The sequence below is a fragment of the Microplitis mediator genome, chromosome 8, assembly GCF_029852145.1.
Source record: "Microplitis mediator isolate UGA2020A chromosome 8, iyMicMedi2.1, whole genome shotgun sequence".
In the NCBI taxonomy this organism is placed as follows: domain Eukaryota; kingdom Metazoa; phylum Arthropoda; class Insecta; order Hymenoptera; family Braconidae; genus Microplitis; species Microplitis mediator.
This window is the reverse complement of record NC_079976.1, coordinates 10,408,477-10,428,457: the sequence shown is the minus strand read 5'-3', so window position 1 is coordinate 10,428,457 and position 19,981 is coordinate 10,408,477. Positions and strand designations below refer to the sequence as shown.

The window sequence follows — 19,981 nt, the reverse complement described above, 5'->3', positions numbered from 1 at the left end:
TCATGGTCCGATTCGAAGGTCACGAGTACTGTCTGACAAAATAATTATTAAAACATTGTGGACTAATGATCTCTATGATTACAGTGTTCTAGAATCAAACGAGTTAGGGTGATAATTATAACCAGTCAAGTGGTTATAATTATCAATTTATACTCCCTCGTGGTTCGATTTAAAGGTCACGAGTATCGTCAGATAAAATAATTTTTAACATTTAATAAAAATTTTGAATAACTTAAATATTACTTATAAAATGTTATTTTAAATTTGTAATTACCTGCCAAAACTTACCCAAATAATGACTATGATTCTTGCTATTATACTAATAAATTATTACAGTTATTATTTGAAAATGATTAAATAAATAATGACAAGCGTTAAAAATAAATTTAAATTTAAATATTTTGTTTAAATTTATTAATTAAATTACAAATAATTTGTCGAAAAAAAAGAAATCAATATTCAGTCCAATAAAGAAAAATAATGACAAGATACAAAAAAAGTTTATCTACGTTTTCTACCCCCAGTTTTTTTCTTCATATTGCGTTCCCCTTTTCCAGCTTTAGGTTTTTTGCTAGTCTTACTATTCAAATGTTTATTTTTACCGCGTTTTTTAGTCATTGGTTCAGAATTTATTTCTTGCGGTGCAGTTTGTACAGTTAAAATATCCTTGTAAGTTTTTTTATTAATAATATCATTAACCAATGAAGTATTTATTTTTTTTTCATCAACAGCATTATTGGGCAAAGCTTTACGTTTTTTAATTAATCCTGGTACTTGTTTAAGAATTTTATCCTTAGCTTCTTTTTCTTTAGGTAATTTACTCTGGAATTTACCGACTGATGCCGTTGAAACCCGAGCAACTGTATTAGCAACGGCAAGTTGCTGAGCGCTGGTGAATTTTTCATCACTAGGGATCCCAACTTTTGGCAATTTAATATTATTAGCACGTGCAATATTACGTAGTCGTTGTAGTTCGTTTTTATTAACACGATCTTCTTTTTTCTTCATTGATGTTGCTATTGGATTCTCATTGGGTCCATTTATTTCAACCAACCATTCTTTTTGTTCCTGCGCTTTAACTCTTTTGTAACCAAACAGTGGAATCCACTTGCCAAGTTCTTCATCCCATTGTAATTTAGATTTATTATTTTTCTTTTTACGAATACCTTTATCTTTAGCAAATTTCTCCCATTTTGTAAGTGGTTTTGGTTTTGGTACAACACGAGCACGTGGTAATTTTAATTTTGGTTTAGGTAATTCAGCAACAATTGATTCATCAACACGTTTTACTGGCAATTCCCATATTTTATTTATCAGCAATTGAACATTATTATTTGTTAATGATTTTAAATAGTCACTAGTACTTGATTTAAGAAGATCTGAATTTATTTTAGTGTCATCTGATACACAAAGACTCCCTTCATCGATATTTACTTCTTTTTCAGTATTTACTACTGTTTCACTTTCAGCAATAACCATTTTTTATTTTATTATATTTATTAAACTTTATTTATTAAATAAATATATACAGGTTAAATTTTTTTACTAACACGTGGTTACGTTTCATAGACTGTTGGATATTGGTCACAGATTGTATAATAAGAAGGTGTTCCAATAATTACAAAAATCGTGTGGATGCTTATTTTTAGTTTTTGAAATTTCCGCATGATGGCGGGAAAGTCAAAATATTTGAATTAAACTTAAGTAAATGTATTTAAATTTAATAATAATTAAAGTAAAAGTCACTATTATATTGAAATATAAATAATAAAAATAATAGTCATACATTTAATAAAATACCAGCAATCAGCAGTTACTATATGACCGTCCGAGTATCACTACCAAATTTACTAAATATGATTTAAATTTAATTTTTTATTAAATTTTTACCGATTAACTCTCAGATATTTTTATTATCATATTGAAGTTTAATATGACAAGACCTTTTAACTGATAGCAAATTTAATTTATTTAATTTTTATTATCATAAACTTATGCTATGGACTAAATTTTTCTTATTCTCTCTTAATAATAATATAATAATATCTATATATTTTCAGTAATATTTAGCAATATTCGGTGACGAAATAATTAAAATAAGTCCGGAAAATTACTTGACGGACATGTTGAGAATAATCCTGGTGGAAATTTTTCAGAATTTTCTCTGAAAAACTCAGTTCTAAAGTTCTAAAGACTTTTTCAAACATGGAGAATAGAGTCTCTATTCTCTATGTTTTCAAAGTTCTTAAGACTTTTTCAGAGTTTTTCCATTTTTTTATTACGAATCATACAGATAAATTAACTATGTCGACACTTTGCAATGAAATAGAGTTGAAACTTTTAAAAAACAAATTAAAATCGACTTTTACAAGAGTACCAAATTTAATAACATTAACTAATTCTATCATAGTGATATGGCTAGAACCAAATTGTATTCATTTTCGATATAAATAATTATATAACTGCAAATTACAAGTGTATTACTAATAAGTATTATTATTTTTCATGTTAATAAAATTAGCTAATTAGTTATAATTATTTTCATTATTTTACAGATAGCAGACGTTAATAAACTTTTTTTTTTCAGAAATAATTAAATACTGATGTGAAAAAATGCATAAAAAAAAAATTTTATCTAACGACAAATGACTCGAAAATAAAAATATTAGGATGTAATGCTTTTAGTATCATAATTTTATTTACTCTTGATAAAAACTACTATTATTATTTCCTCATACAACGTAATCACACGAAACGACCTAATAATTACATTTATTTTTCACGTACTTTTAAAATTCAAATGCAAAATGCCAAAAGCAAAATTTTAATTCAATATTTTTAATTTGTTAAATTTATTATTAGAAATTTTATGAAATTATAATTTCATAAATAAAAAAAAAGTAAACTAACAACATATTTTAAATAAATCATAAAAATATATATTGTCATCCCAACAAGAGAATGCACCTCGGGTGTCGTCGGTTTTTACTCCCACTCTGGGTGTTTCATGTGTTAAATGTTCTCCCACTCTTCTGTGCGCATGCGCAATTCATAAATGGTCGGTGGTGGGGGCAATTTCCGAGGTGCATTCTCTTACTGGGACCACTTTATAAGTGATCATCTAGACGTACTCGAACTTTCGTGAGCATTCGCATTCATATTTCATACCAGCAGAGTAGAGCCAGTCGAGTATGGAATACAAGAGGTACAAGAGTAAATTAATTACTTGACACTGTGTAACAATTCGTACGTATTAAATATTATATTCAGTTACAAATATTTTAATAATTTGTTAAATAAAATGAATGTGTTACAATTTTTGAATATAGTAATAGTTTTTTTCTTTTTTTAAGTACAGAATAAAAATAAGTAAACTAAATAAATCTATTGACTTTGTCCTAGTTCCTACGAAGGTTAAGGTCAAAATATTTTTATCCGGATAATTTTTCTATACAATCACGTGATTGTTTAATTAACAATTTATAATTATCAACTATTAACACAATTAATTTATAGAAAAATAAATGTCAAATAAAATAAAAGTAATTTTTAATTGAATAATTCTTAATATTTTGTTATTAAGATTTAAAGAAAAATGTTTTATTATTTTTTTTTTTAATAATTAGTTATTGTTAATTATCATTTATCACGAGTGTAAATATAATTAACAATTGACAATTTTTTAAATTTTAGAATAAATAAATTTAACGTACGTAGAACAAAAATTAAAAAATGCGTATTTAGATAATTGAAAATTCAGTCCACGCATATTTTTAAATTTTATTATTTTAATTTATTTATTTGAAATTTATAAATTGTCTAATATCTGCTACATTCTCATTCATAATTTACCAATTTTAACTTTTCTAACCTAAATTTTTTTTTAAATTTAATATTCCATGACGTAACATATCGTAATATTGCTCAAAAATTGTTTCTTACTCAAATATCTTAATTATTGATGCTAATTGTTGTTAATTGTTTGGTATTTAAGTAAATCATGAAAATTTTAATGATTAATAATAAATAAATATTTTTTTTGCAGAGTTAGTGTCAGACTAAAAGAAAATACGACGATATTGTTGGAGTCAACAAGAAAACAATTATTTTCTAATCGATAATTAAAATTATTTATAATGCAAGACAACAGAGATTTTGATGATGATCAGTCGAGTCAGAAAATGTTGAAAAGTTTAACTAAAAATCCATTTCTTCTGGTTGGTAAGTCTTTAGTTAATAATAGAGAAGAGTAGGGTAACTACGAACATTTTTAAAGTTATTTAATTTCAAACTGGAAAACAAAATTTATACTTGTGATTATCTCACTCCTGTGGAGTAGTTGCAAACAGTACATATTTAGATCTATTATTAATAGAATATTTAAAAATAAAGAACAAAAAAAAATGGATACTCAGATTACATAAAAACCAAACAATTAAATATTAAACTTAAATTTGTGAAGATAGGATTATTGAAATGGGGTAACTGTAAACGTAAGAGAAAATAGAATATTAATTGTAACTTTTTTTTTATATTCTATTTTTCAAATTATTAAAATTACTATAACTTGGAACCTATGGACTTTAGCGAATTGACTCATAGAACTTTTTTTGAAGGGAATAAAATTTTCTATAAAATTCCCATTAACATTGTTAGTGTACTTTCATTAGTTTACGTTCTGCAAGCCGATAAAGGTCAATTTAATAAAATGCAGCTGAGCATTAGAAAGTTAAAAAAAAAGTAATTTAATTTACGTGTATTTTAAGTGAGAAATTTTTGAAATTAAATGGAAAGTACTTAGGATTGAAATTAAGAGCTCAAACTTGGAAGGAATTTTTGTTTCAACATAAAGAACAATATTTTGCTTGATGAGCAACGAAAAACAAACTTTGGCCGAAAACGACGCACCCTAATATAGATATACAAATACATGAATGATCGGGTACTGGGTCTCTTATCTTAAGTTATAAATAAAATGTGAACTATCCTTATTCTGTCATAAACAAATTATAATTATATAATTCATGTGTAATGACAATTATATTAAATTTCACGTGAAAAAAAAAATAAACTTTCAAAACACTGAAAATAATAAATAATTTTTTTATTGCATAATAAGTATAATATCTGTCTTTAATTATTTGTCTGATACTAGATACGCACTAACCAATCGATCAGTGTAAGAAAAAATAATTTTATTTTTCAAAGTAATCTAATTATTATGTTCGGAATTACCCCACTTTTCACCATTGTGACTTTTTCTATAATGGATACTAATTGCAGATAATCCATACTATTATTGATTCTTTTTCAAATAATTAATTTTTGTTTATCAGGAGTCGCTGGTTTCTTAGCGACAGCAGGAATTGGCGGTTACAGATTTTTTACCAGACCAAAAGGTTCACCGGCATCATTATTCTTAATTCAACTTCGTGTCACAGCACAGTCTGTTGTAATTGGCAGTTTAACTGTTGGAATGGTCTATGGGATGGTAGACCATTGGATTTTGAACCCAAGAATAAAGAAAACTGATATCGCCGTTGGTGAAAATAAATAATTAACATGCAATAATTAATAAACAGATAAAAGTTGATAGATTTTTTTTTTCTCTTTTTGAATTGTACAAAAGTGATGTCATTTAATATCATGCTACCTCATTTAGATATTTTTTTTTCATCAGCCATCAGATACTCATATTATATTATTTTTAAATGTTAATATATTTATTTGTTAATGATGTGAAGAAAGTAAAAAGACAAACTTCTGTGGTCATCTTCAGAGCTTACGACTAAATCATAAAATGGTATTAGAGTGATATATTGTAGCAATATTTGTTTATTCTATGTCCAATTGTATAATTAACTTAAGCAGTAGATGTAATAAAATGTATAATTTCGAAATTTGAAGTAATCATTAATTTTAATTAATTTTTTTTTGGCTTGATTCATAATTAATGTGAATTCATTAAAATAATATAAATGTTTCTTTGAAATGATTTTTCTATATTTTTGAGTTATACAAATGCAAGTATAATTTATAATTTTTATTTTTAAATTTTATAAAATGAAATAATTATCTAAAATTTTAAAAATAGATGTTATTGAATAAACAATAAGTTATTGAAGCTGATAAATTTATATACGATATTTTAACAAGTTAATAAATTAATTTGTTTTCCACAGCTTCACTATTCTAAATTGAGGACCAGGGGCATTGCCCTAAAGAAATTCGTTTGAAATGCAATATTCATAAGACCACAATTGCCCAATTGAGTATTTTGTTGGAATAAAAAATTAATAAATAAACTAAAAGTATAGAACTTTAAATTTGTAGCAGTACAAATTTAAGAAACTAAATACCGAAAAGGAAAAATTTGTAAAACGTAAAGATCATAATAAAATTTTCTTTGTAATTTGGAGGAAATTAATTGAAGTTCCCTTATTAAGAAAAATGAATTAATAGATGCTAAGTATATATCTATATATTAGTCAATTCAAATTATTTAAAATCATTTTTCTTAATCAAGGTTATCATAAGATTATGCTTTAATTTTTTTTTAAATTATCAACAGCCGATATTCATGCAAAATTAATAAATTTTAACCAATTTTTATGACAATAATACATAAAAATCTAAAAATTTTTTAACATTGCTTACGGAAAATGATTCATTACAAAATACATCAGATAATTTTCTTATTTTTATAAACAAATTGCTTGTGAATATAACAAAATATTTTGAATATACACAGAAAAATTTTTGAAAGTTTTTGACATTGAATTTTTATAATTTTTTTACATGAATATTTGGTTTGTTTATTTAAAATGATATCTTTTTCAATGTCTGTTACTTTAAAAATTTTAAATTGTTTCAGAAGATTTAAAATTAATAAAATTTCGCGCCAAATTTTCAGTATGTCAATACACTACCGCCATCTTCATAAAATGTAAAATTTTAGTAATTATAAAATAATACCTCTACATCTAACCTCATCCATTCCATTCGTCAGTGAAAGTTATAACGTAGTAAGGTAGTGGAAAATAAAAAAATGGCTGATCAAAGTGACAGGAGTCAATTACCACCTGGTTGGGAGTGCAGATATGACATAAGAAGTGGTCGTCCGTAAGTAAATAAACATAAAAACTATTTCTGTATATACTAAGAACATTTTGACATTTACAAAAAATTTTTTTTTATCAAATTAACTTTTATTTACATCCAATAAAAAACTACACCCACCCCCTACTCGATAGAATTCAATCAGATATAATAAAATTAACTATTATCATATTATTCAAATTATTATGTCATCTCAATAATGATATAAATATACATATATATGTATTTACAGATATTTTATAAATCATTTTAATTGTTCGACGTCATGGGAAGATCCGCGTGTAAGATATTGGCAGTATGCACAATACACACACGGACAAAATTCAACAGCTACAAGTTCATCAAATGGAAATTCACATGAAGCTATACCACTACAAGTAATTATGTTTAATTAATTATTAATAATAATATTTTTAAAAAATAACGCGGGAACTTTCTATTTAAATTTTCGCGCGCAAAAATTATCTTATTTAAATTACTCGTATTAATTTATTGTGAATGAGTAATTTGCATGATAATTAAAATAATAATTAATAATTTATTTTACTGTCTGTCTTTAACGCTGCTTATGGATTTTTTTTTATTGAACTAATTAATTATAATGGTAATTAATATTTAAAAGAGTGGTGGTAATATTGGTGGTGGTTTTGTTTACACTGCAACACATCGTGCACCACAAGTTTATCCGAGCCCATCACCGTATAATAATCCACAGCCTGCTTTTTTGCCATGTTTGCAGGTATGCTTTCTTTCTATCACAAGCTCAAACATTTAATGAAAATCAATTTTTTTCATTAACTGTTATTTTAAAAACTTATTAACATTCAAAAATTTCAAATAACTATTTCGCGTTACAAGTACCATAATGGCGCGTAATAAATTTTTTTTTGTTAATCATCTGAAAGTATAAAAATTAAAAAACATAAATTTTGAAAATTTGTTATGCGCCTTTATGGTGTTAAGGATAGATATTGGGAAACATAAAGGCTTAGAAAATTTGTTTTTATTTGATCGATGTTTATTTTTTATAAAGTATCTTTTGCTGGGATACGCATTAATGATGTTTGTAATACGATTTTATGACAGTACATAAAACAAAAATTGATTTTTTTTATCACAACACTATGATTCATTTGTGCAGAAAATTATTATTCGAATTAAAAATTATACTACTAGTCGTTTAATCTAAACCACTTACTAGGGGTCCCAAAGACTTCACCATTAACTTCAGAGTAAAATTTGAATGGGACTGCGCTTAAATTGGGACTTATGTTGACTATTAAATTAACTATGAAAAAAAGTAATTTTTAACAAACAAGAAGCAAAATTTATTCATTTTTCCATTACAAATTTTTACCGACACCAAGACAGTTCATTATCTACAAATAATTAGAGAAAATCAATGAATGAATGTTAGTTAATTGAATTAATTGGAATAATTCGTTATATTTTTAATTTATAATTTTTTCATCATTTTATATAATCCAAAATTTTTATTCCTCCAAATCTCTACTAGTTTTGAGTAATTAATGTGTTTTTGTTTTTGAGAAAAAATTCCTCACATAATTAAAAAAATTTTCATTTAACGATTATGTGATTCCAAATTTTAAAAAATGCAACTCGATTGTGTTTAATAAATTTGACAATGATTAAACCAATTAAAATATTCATGTTAATTATTTCCACATTGATTAATTCTTTCTTTTCTTTTGTATTATTAATTTAAACACTTAACTTCTAAGCTGTATAATGAAGGATCCATTTCCCCTTCTTTATATTCATTGATATTCAAATGAAAAGTTTTTGCCCCTGATGTACATTTTTCAAAATTTAATTCCATTACTGCTGATTCGCCAGCATTAAATTTTTTAACACACTCTGGAATTCGATAGTCTGTTGAAAGTGTCACTTCATGCTGTGGTGATCGCGGTTTAAAATTTATTTTAACAGAAGATGGTGAACATTCATATTTTAAAATGTCACTGACCTACGAATAAAATATTTTATTCTCAGCATATTAATAATAATTGATTATATAAATAACTTACCGATTGACCATCAATTGGAATCGTGGTATAAAAAGCTAAAATTATAGCTATTCCAAAAATTTGGATATTCATATTTTTTTTTTCTTTTTAAATTTTCAATTAAAAAAGAACGTGATTATGTATTAAATTGACTTATTGCAGAGTTAAAATATAATGAAATGTACGCATTTACGTTTGACTTTATATACATTGTTCACTGTTATATAATCTTTATGAGTAATGAAAATTACAACGTGCCTTGTCAGTATAATGATATTCATTAATTATAGAATTATTGATATAATCAACTAATAGTTTTCAAAATCCCAGAAAACTTCTTCCTTATTTACCATTTTTTTTTTTTAATTATAGAGAGGAATATTTTTTCAAGGATATTAATTGATCATATTTATTTATTACTATTATTCTTATCTAATTTTATTGGCACATGAAAAAAAAAATATTATTGTTATGGAACTTCACTAAAGAAAATCTTAAAAACGTTTGGACAGCCTCGAAACTTTCCACTGTTTTTGAGCTCTTTAAGCTCGAAACCATTGTTGCTGTCAATACATGTTCGAGCTCAGAATAACTGGAAACGTACTGTGCCGATCAAGCTCAATTTGGAACAGTACCTTCCTTGCTTAAAATATCCGATAGATTCTTATAGCTGTATGTATAAGGCCCTATGCTTAACTATAACACTCCTCATAGAACTCATTCATTCTTATAAAATCTCTATAAGAATGTATGAGAATCTGTTGGATTCTATGAGATTTTCTAAACAGGGTTGGAATTAATAAACCGCTTTGAATTCCACCTTAAAGATCTAAATCGGTTCATCCGTTCAAAAGAGATAGAATATTTACATACGTACGTACATACGTATATACATACATACATATTGGCGATAAATTACACACGCAAAAAAATAAATTATAAAAATTAGTAATTGATAACTAAGAATTTATAATGTGGTCACAATTTAATATCATTTGAAACAGTAATTTCGTGGTTTTATAGAATAAATTATAATAATCTTAATTTAAATATTGAAATTTAAAGTTTATATGTAAATAAATCATGTTACAAGTACTAGAAATTACTGTTTGGTAGATAAAAAAATAAAATTATAATAATTTAACGTTTTTAGCTTCAACATTCGATATTAGGAACATTAAAGTTTATAGTAAAAAAGTAAAAAAACATTCTGTATGATAAACAAAATTTTCAATGTCAAAGAACGGATTTTGTGTACAACGATATATAATTATTACATCCTTCAAATCGTCAAAAAGTATATTTTAAGCACATCAGTTTTTATAGTTCGAAACAATAAAATTTAACTTGTGTTTGTAAGCTTTTAATATATCTGAAAGAATTAACTTAAAGTATTACTCATGCGCTCTATATGGCAGGATAACGTATTTTATCATTGCAAACAATAAAATTTAAAGACCAAGAGTGACTTTTTTTTTCAGATCAATATATTTTAGAGAATCATTCTTATACTTTTTCGCTTTCAATATTATATTATTTATGAACTACCTTCTTTGATGCGAGTTTATGGTTCAAACAATAAAAGTCAATTGAAAATCCGAATAAAATTTATCATTTATTTGTTTGCGTGCACACATACACATTAGCGATAAATTGATCACTTGGTATAATAAATACTTTTAAAAAAATCTGGGCGTCGGTTGACCCTGCGGGACAGACTCAAAACTTCCCGCTGTTTTTGAGCTCAAGGAGCTTGAATATATTGTGAATATATTTTCGAGCTCTTCGAGCTTTAAATTACTATGACATGCGATTATTTTTAATCAGCTTTTCGAGCTCTAGCAAGTTACATTTTTTGCTAAAGTTTGACAAGAATTGAAAATCATTAATGAAGAAGCAGTTTTTAAATTTTTATTCCCGATTATGTTCAATGAAATAAATGTATTAAGACAGAAATCAATGTCAGTAATCAATATCAAGATTTGAATGAGTTTTGACTTAGATCAGAGCAATAATATATGAAATATCCGAGAAAAATGTTAAAATCTTTCGAACTAATTAACCGATTTTGACGTTTGAGGCGGCAATCGACGCATTTTATTGAGTTATATAGCTGATTAGATTTTGAAGTCGATCGTTTGAGTTGTTTCTGAGAAATCAATAAAAAACTAAAAAAAAAAATTGTTTTTTTCGTAATTCGCCTATATTTTCGAGTCTACTTGATTAAATAATCTGAAATTTTTGGGAAAGTTGATGGCCAAAAAGCTCTTTCGATTGCCGCCTTAACCACCCCAAATCGGCTGATTAGTTAAAAAGTTACAAAGAGCTTACACACACACACGCATATATATATATATATATATACTCTCGGAAATTACTCTGAAAATAGTCAAAATAGCTTCCTAGGACCTCAAAACGTCAACATCTGATGGAAACTCGATTTTCGAAAATCGGGGTGAAAACAATAACTTCCCGAATTTTTTGAAAATCATCCTTTTTCTTCGCGGGAAGTTAAAAATTATCTTCACAAAAATAACACTGCTTAACTCAAGTAATTTTGGTTGGAATAAAAAAATTTATTGTAAATTTAATTAAGCACTTTATTTATACAAAACTTTATTTTTTTGAGTTAAGAAACTAATTATTTATTGACTCAAGGAAATCGTAATTTTTTTCTTTTAAATTTTTTACCGTAATGACTGGTTAAATTATAAAATATTGTCATTTAAGGGCATTCTCAGGCAGAGCCCCCTCCCCCCTCCTCCCTCCTCCACTTTTTAAAGGTACTCTATGACTTTCAACTACCATCAGCGTATTAAAATTTTATTAACTAATTAAAAAAAATTAAAGCATTAATTGAAATAAATACAACGTAGTTACAATTTCGCTGGGATATAAATTTAAAAACAAAAACTTAGTCGTTATTAATCAGAAGTTGTAGGAAATTTGGTAAATAAATTTCAGTAAAATCTTTATGTCAATAAGGTAAGAAGATCTAGTACCCGATTACTATATGTATTTGTATATCTATATTTACTAAGTTTTACTAAATATATTTATACAAATGCATGAAGTGATCAGGTACTAGTTTCTTGATCGGGTACTGGGTCTCTTACCTTATTGACATAAAGATTTTACTGAAATTTATTTACCAAACTTCGTTGAACTTCTAATTGATAACAACTGTAAGTAATTTTTTATCAAATGTATATCTCAGTGAAATTGTACGCACGTTGTTCTTTTTTCAATTAATATTTTAACTTTGTTTTTAATTAATTGATAAAATTTTAATATCGTTACGGCAGTTTGAAGTCATTGAATATTTTTAAAAAGTGGAGGGTATTGCCGGAGAATGCCCTTAATAAAACCAAATATTGCTTTTTTAATAAAGGATTTAAAGACACCAATGTCAACGACACGTTCAATAAGTGCGACAACAAATAAATTCGGTGATATGACAATAGGTTCACCGACACCATTAAAAAATATGGAAACATCATTTACACAAAGCTCGGATGTTGAATTACAAGTTGCCAAAATAAATGCTATTTTTCCAACAGTATCTGATACCCATATTCGTCTATTATTGAAGAAGTAAGTTAATCTTAACATAAATAAACAATAAAAAAACAGAAGTACATAAAAAATTCTTTGAACTAACAAATACTAAAAACATTAACATTTAATTTAATGAACTAAAAAAATATAAATGGTGGTGGTTTAGAGTCTAAGTTGTTGAGCCAATGTATTTCAGATATAATAATAGACCAGCATTGGTTGTAAGTGCGCTACAAATTGAGAAGAATCCACTTTGTGCACCTGGTCCAGGTACACCCGTTGGAGTACATTCTAATTACGCTATACCGAGATGGCGTCTACCAGCTCATGCAATACATGCAGCTATAACATTGAGTCCACCACGTGGTGCAAGGCCAGCACCACATTCCCCAAAAATGAAACTTAGGTTTATTCAACTATATATACTTTAAAAAAAATAAAGTGTTTTTTTTTTTTTTTTTTTTTTTTTTACAGTATCACCCAAGTTATTTTATTACATATCCGAAACATTAGGTGCTAGATTATTTATTTGTTTTATTTCTGTAATAACTTTTATTTTATTACTTAGAGAAAAATGCTAGAGAGCATGTAAAATTTATAATTTTATATTTTTTATTTCAGTTTATATTTTTATTTATGAAAACAGGATTATTAAGAAAATTTACTAAAGGTTCAGTTTATTTTTTATTTTTATTTATATTTTAATAAATAAACGATTTATCAAGGAGACCGCTATCTTTGAAATAATTCATAAATTTTTTGTTAATAGAAAATTTTTAATTAAAATCTGCTTCAATTATCTAGAAAAATTCATAGACGCTGCGAATTTTAGAATAAAAATTAATAAACATTTCAGATCAAGGGACACTTAAATATTTTAAATAATCGAGTTTTTTCTCAAATATTCGGCTCTTTTCGTTCATAGAGAGAAGTGTAACGTAAATATTACTACACGAAATAAAAAATATTATAAATTTTAATATGTCGTACAGTAAATTCTATATTATATCGCGTCCCTAATGCCAAAAAGGCATATGCTGTATATAGATCTACCATAAAGCTAAAAAGGCATATAATATTTATATGCCTTTTTGGTATTAGGGACGCGATATTTTAATGTAATGAGTCTTGTATTACCGATACATTATTTTCGAGTAATTATTATTATTATTTTTTATTTAATTGGCCATGAAGTCGAAGCTTCTTGCGGCCATCCCTTAGTACAATATAATATAACAATAATATAGTATACATAAGAGTAAAAATAATTACATTATTAAATAATTTAATATAACAATATCATACTCAATCATCACATAAATATAAATTCTAACAGTAATCATAACATTTACCATTAATTTAAACTTAGGAAATATTCATAACAAGAGGTACGAAATTTCGCAAAGGTAGGCTTTGTAGTACAATAATCAGGCAATTGATTCCAAATTCTTATTGCAGATATTATAAATGACTTATCATACTTAGCACTATGACATCCCGGTAAAATAAAGTAATCCTGACGGACATCACCTCTACGCAGACGGGGCTCTAAAATATACAAGTCTTTCCTTATTAGGGGCTTTTGATTTAAATATAACGCTTTGTAAACAATACAAGATAAGAAAAACTCCCGCCTAGACCTTAGTGTAAGCCATCGAAGCTCATTATAATAATAAGTGACATGTTCATATCTAGAGATTTTAAAAATGTACCGGACACATGCATTAAGTTTTCTTTGTAGTCTCATTTGCTGTTGACTAGTAATGTTTGTACCGTTTTAAAATAATAAAATATGGCTGAAATGGAGCGAGATCAGCACTGTAATAATTACAGTGTTGAGTAGTTGCGGTTCTATTGTAGCAATATCAGCGCCATCGCCAATTAAAAGTAAATTTTTCAAAAATATTTTTTGTTTAATCTGTACACATACTGTTTAGCATGAACAATTTTTTCGGTTTTCTGTTAATTAATAATATTATTGATTATTTTTTATTTGTCGTGCAAAAAAAAAGTCGTTGAAAAGGTGATGACTGTTCTAAACTTCAAAACGTAACACAATGACAAACTTTTTTTAAACTTCTGAAAACACAAAGAAAAATACAATTGACGTAATAACACAAATTATTGTTTTTGATTCATTAGTAAACTTTTTTTGACGCTCTATCAAAAGTGCTAGGTATCATAATTTTTATCAGTGCGAAATACGTTAAAAAAAAAACTGATTTTGAACTATTGCTTAACGTTTTTTTTTTAAGCATATCTTGATAATATTAAGATATTTATTGATTTTTCTCTTGAATTTTAAAATGTTTACAAAAAATTCGTCTTTGAGTCACGGTTTGAAGTTTAAAATAGTCAACATTTCTTGAACCTTTTTTCAACAATGTTTTTTACACAGGTTGTTGACCGTTTAATTTCATTTTTTTTATTAAGTTCTAAAACTTCTGCAATTTTGTATCTTTGACTCGAGAAAATATACTTTTAAATTATTTATAATAGGGAACTTTTTTAAATGTTAATATTTTCTTGGCAGCATAGTAATATTTACAGTGCGGTATTGATGTAAGTACTTTGCCACCATAGCTTTATCCACTTTACTTTGAAAGTGACATCAACCGAGAATTTTCATTACTATGCTGTAGTGTAATAATTACTAGGCTGCCACAAAAATACCAGCTCTATTTTCTTCGGCGTATGATAGTATTTACGGTACATTTCTCTTCATGTAGAGAAGGGCGGGGTAAGATTAAAATAAATATCATGAGATAAAATTTGTTTACATTACTATGCACATTATAAATTCTGTTTAATGTACATAAAAAATTTCTACATTATCGGTAATTTTTTCCATGTAATTTTTTTATTTATAAAGTACCGAAAAGTTTTATCCGGTCATATGATGAAATAAAGCACTATTGGCCTGTTGACAAGAGTAGCGTTTAGAATTTCAGGAATTTTTACAAATTAATTAAAAAAAATTTAATAATTCTATAAGATAGTGGTTTCCCTAATTAGCATGTTAGCATGTTGAGTGTAAAAAAGATTAACTTTAATTAAACTAACAATACGATTAATTAACAACTTAATAATCTAATTAATGATAACTTAAAAATTAAAATATAGCATGGATCCTGCAACAAATTAGAATGTAGCAAATAATAGTGAGAAAAAACCCAATTGTGTCAACAGTATTAATTAATGCACCGTTTCAATTAAAAAAAAATAATATTAAGCGAAATAATTGATAGTTAATATCGAACTGTACTTATCCAGGTACCTGAAAAATGTGTTTCCAAAAGTTGATGAAACACTGTTGCTTGATATACTGGAGCAGAGTGATAATAATGTTCAAAAAGCGTCGGAAAAGTTGATTGAACAGGGATATGAAAAGAGAAATCCAACTGGACCAAGTAAATCATTGATACGTCCTAAAGAAGATATACATAAAGTTAATAAAGTAACACCGACTCCACCACCGCGTATGAAAAGTGTTGAAGAAAAAAATAAATGTTATTATTTACTTATTTAAATTATTTATGATACGGAGAAAAAAGTATAGTAATTATTACCATAACAGCGCAGAAGGTTAAAGCGGAACGATACCCGACCTCTTTTTCATGACCAAAAGAATGATCGGAAGTATTATTGTTGCACTCACAAAGCAAATGACAATTTCAAGTAATTATTTTCGAATAATAATTAAAATTTTTTGAAAATACAAAATTTTTAACCTTCTGCTAAGATTTTAGAAAATGTCGCAAACATTCCATTGGAGGTTTCCTAAGTAAAAATTCTGATTGAAACTGATGAACTCCGATCAAAGTATCAGAATTAAATCGTAATTTATCGATTTTAATCGGAGTCAGTCGGTTTTGATCAGGGTTTCCAATCTTTATCAGTGAATTAATTTGTGCGAAAAATCGTTTACTGTTACTCCTTAAATTTATTTAATAATATATAAAAGCTATATTAGAAAGAGTACTTATAAGCATTGATTTTGAATTTTTCCTGATATTGAAAATTCGAGATTCTGGTACGTTCTACAGTACAGATTAGAAACGACTTCCTTGCTGTTTGAACAATATTTTTATTTGTGAAGTTAATGCTACTATTTTATTTTTTTAATTTAAAGAAATAGAAATGAGATTATGAATTTAAAAATATATATCTTATATACTATATTCTTTACGCTTACTTTCCTAGTAAAACACATAAATGCAACAGTCTATGTGATCGCACTTTTGTAATAATGAAGTTTCCATTACACTATTCATAATAAAATTCAGACATAATTGCTACTAGTTTATTTGTAGTGACTACACCGCTGTCTATAGGAAATATTTGTTATTGTAGTATGGGATTGATTACTGTATATTTTTTTCTCCGTGTAATTTAAATTATTGATGAATGTATAATTAATTTATGCGTGTTACTATTTCAGTAAAGACAAAATTAATGGAAAAATATAAATCAGTACCGGATAGAGTGATAGCATTAGCGATGGATAGCGTTGATTATGATGAAGAAAAAGCAGTACATATATTAGATATTATGATTGCTGAAGAAGCTGTACAACCATTACGTACATCAAGTAGTCACAGGTATTTTGTTATTTATTACATAATTGGCAATACCCTCACCCAAAGTTATAAAGTTTTCTGCTGGTAAAAAACGATTTTTGTTGCAAAATATTTTACAAAGTAATATTTTTTGCAAAGTTTGTAATTTACATTAGAAACCCACATAACAGTCTTATTGAAATTTTGCGTAAATCTAGTCACCAGTATTTTAGGTGTCGACATCTTTATATGATAGTAAATCTTGCTACAGACACTGATGAAAAGCTTTAAATTGCAACTTGTGCAAGACTTACAAAAAAACTTTGTTATTTTTTATCTAAAGAATTGTGTAACCCAACACATAACTCGTTGATAAAATTAATTACATACTTTTTAATCAAAATTTGCACCAGAAATGAATTAAAGTAACTCACGCTTGGCTTGCGCCAGATTTTCTCAACGTGAGTCAAATGAGGGCTAATTTCCAAATTTAATTTCGAGGCTATTTAATTTTTGAAAACATCTCAATAATTTATTAATTTTTTTGAACCATCGAAAATATTTACGTAACAGTATTGTAAAAAAAGTAAATTTTATATATATATTGTGCATGTCAATATACGATTAGTACACGTCATGGATAGTGACAAAAATAATTATTATAATATGAGAAATAATCACGATTCTTTTAAACGGAACTTTGTTTAATTACTTATGATAAAATAAATTACTTAAATATTTTGACAGTTTCAAAATCACTTCTAATAATTTTATGATCTCATCTGTCTATATGTGTACAAACGTATTTTTTTTCCTCTATGCTGTTAACGGTTTTTAAAATGGCCAATAACGTGACGTCATAATTTCAATTTTACTAACTGTAATTATTAATAAATAATTGAAACCATCGATAACACTATTTTTTTACATCATTAGCATAAAATTAGCGAATATTTTGAAACCTTATTTGTCGCTGTGTCTATTATAATAATATTTTTTTTATAAAGTTGAAACATAAAAAGTTATCATTTCCCATATGACTCTCTGTTAAAACTGTGAATTTAAATCGTTAATCACTTTTTCAAATGATCGATAACATACTCTGAAATTTTCAGGAACGGTAATTATTGATTCATTCTTGCCAAAAATAAAAAATTTAAATTTTTATCTAATAGTAAGCCTCACGCAAGAACGTCTTTAACACACGACTGCTACAAGATTATCTTTTGTATGCCATTTTCTACATATCTATATATCTATATATATCTATTTAGTATCAATCAAAAAATTTTAGTGATCAGAGTTTCAACCAGCAATTCGTGATAAAAAGGAATCTTATTAATTTTAAATATTTTTAGCATTCTAATACCATAAATAAACTTTTTCATTTTGTAAATATAGATTAATAACTCAATTATTTATTTATACAGTAGTAGAAGTGATGAAAGAAAAGATAGTCCGCCAATAACAGAAGCAATTAAATTAACAGCGTCACCAATTAAAAAAATACTTAATAAAGATGATGCTGATAAATCGAAACGTTCAAAAAATAAAATTGAAACACACAAGTAATTATTTTCAATTTATTTATAATAATTAATTATCATTACCCATACTAAATTCAAAAATTATAATTTTATTAGAATATCACGTGGTACAAGTACTACAGAAGACAGTGAATATAAATCGCCTTATATTACTAAACCAATTGGTGCTAATTCTGATTTAGCTAAAGGTCCTGATAATGACTTATTATTGTAAGTATATTTAAAAAAAAAATTTATATGTTCATCAGGTTATTCAATTATTAATAAATTAAATTTAAAATTCAAAGACCTGATTATGCGCCATGGGCTGGTCCAGATTCATCATTATTATTAACAAAAGAAACAATTGGTATTAAATCATTAGCTGTTGGACGTGATTTATCATTCATAAGTGGATCACGTAGTATCGCTAAAGGCCCAAATGCTGATTTAAGAAAAGGACCATTGCGTGGTCTTGCTCAAGGTTCTATATACTCACAGAGAAACGCAGCTAATACTGAAAGCCGTGGTAAATGAGATATGTGCAATTGTTTTTTCTCCTATTAATCTATATTTTATTTAAATTCATTTATTTTATGTTGAATTTATTCAAATTTTATCAAACAATATCGTCCAAAATTTTATTAATTTATTCAGGACTGATTGATTTTGCCGGCCAGTAATGTGTAAGATTTTCATTTTATTTACTAAATTGATTTTTGTTTTTTCTTTTTTGTTTTTATTTACCATGGAAAAAATAAGCATAGATCCGTAAATATTTTCACAAACATATCTATAAATATTTTATTTTTTAGTAATTGCTCAATTACTTAGTAATTAATACTAGTTTACAAAGTATCGTGCCAAATTATAATTGTTTAAAAAATAATTTTCGTTAATTACTGGGGAAAATAAAATTTATTTAAATGAAATTTAAATTTCGCGATAAATTAAAAAAAAATTAAATACGGCACTAAGTAAAAATGAAAATTGTAAACTAGTGTTTCTTAATTTAAATTATCTTGTTTCATTGTTTTTAAATTATTTAAATTTAATTGTTTATTGTAACTATTAATTTTTGTTTGACGAAACATTAATTTATTTATGTTATTTAATTACGTAGATTTTATTTAAAAAAAAATTTAGTATTGAAATTGTCAAATAAGTAAATTCAGTATTAATTAAACAATTA

At 26.1% G+C, this 19,981-nt stretch overlaps 4 protein-coding genes across 7 annotated transcripts; 2 read left to right on the top strand and 2 right to left on the bottom strand.

Annotated features, from left to right (window-relative positions):
• Window positions 1-397: 397 nt before the first annotated feature.
• Window positions 398-1,604, bottom strand: LOC130672789 (ribosome biogenesis regulatory protein homolog). Its single transcript, XM_057477520.1, has one exon. The coding sequence runs from the start codon at window positions 1,477-1,479 to the stop codon at window positions 502-504; it is 978 nt and encodes a 325-aa protein (XP_057333503.1). The 5' UTR covers window positions 1,480-1,604; the 3' UTR covers window positions 398-501.
• Window positions 1,605-3,087: 1,483 nt separating this feature from the next.
• On the top strand, window positions 3,088-5,900 carry LOC130673469 (HIG1 domain family member 1A, mitochondrial-like). 2 transcript variants are annotated; one of them, XM_057478487.1, is made up of 3 exons: window positions 3,088-3,246; window positions 4,046-4,221; window positions 5,337-5,900. In XM_057478487.1, exons 2-3 carry the CDS (start codon window positions 4,137-4,139, stop codon window positions 5,555-5,557), a joined length of 306 nt encoding a protein of 101 aa, XP_057334470.1. In that variant the 5' UTR covers window positions 3,088-3,246; window positions 4,046-4,136; the 3' UTR covers window positions 5,558-5,900. The 2 variants fall into 2 exon arrangements, with proteins under 2 accessions (XP_057334470.1, XP_057334471.1); XM_057478488.1 differs by having other exon boundaries at window positions 3,133-3,205.
• Window positions 5,901-6,974: 1,074 nt separating this feature from the next.
• Window positions 6,975-19,744, top strand: LOC130673189 (uncharacterized). Of its 3 annotated transcripts, XM_057478128.1 has the most exons (10): window positions 6,975-7,122; window positions 7,352-7,496; window positions 7,742-7,858; window positions 12,538-12,740; window positions 12,901-13,110; window positions 15,978-16,213; window positions 17,146-17,305; window positions 18,694-18,831; window positions 18,907-19,020; window positions 19,098-19,744. In XM_057478128.1, exons 1-10 carry the CDS (start codon window positions 7,049-7,051, stop codon window positions 19,324-19,326), a joined length of 1,626 nt encoding a protein of 541 aa, XP_057334111.1. In that variant the 5' UTR covers window positions 6,975-7,048; the 3' UTR covers window positions 19,327-19,744. The 3 variants fall into 3 exon arrangements, with proteins under 3 accessions (XP_057334111.1, XP_057334112.1, XP_057334113.1); XM_057478129.1 differs by lacking the exon at window positions 7,742-7,858 and having other exon boundaries at window positions 19,098-19,741; XM_057478130.1 differs by lacking the exon at window positions 12,901-13,110 and having other exon boundaries at window positions 19,098-19,739.
• Window positions 8,081-9,326, bottom strand: LOC130673190 (uncharacterized). Its single transcript, XM_057478131.1, has 2 exons — window positions 9,168-9,326; window positions 8,081-9,106 (listed from the first exon to the last, which is right to left on the bottom strand). The coding sequence occupies exons 1-2, from the start codon at window positions 9,237-9,239 to the stop codon at window positions 8,837-8,839; spliced, it is 342 nt and encodes a 113-aa protein (XP_057334114.1). The 5' UTR covers window positions 9,240-9,326; the 3' UTR covers window positions 8,081-8,836.
• Window positions 19,745-19,981: the final 237 nt, after the last annotated feature.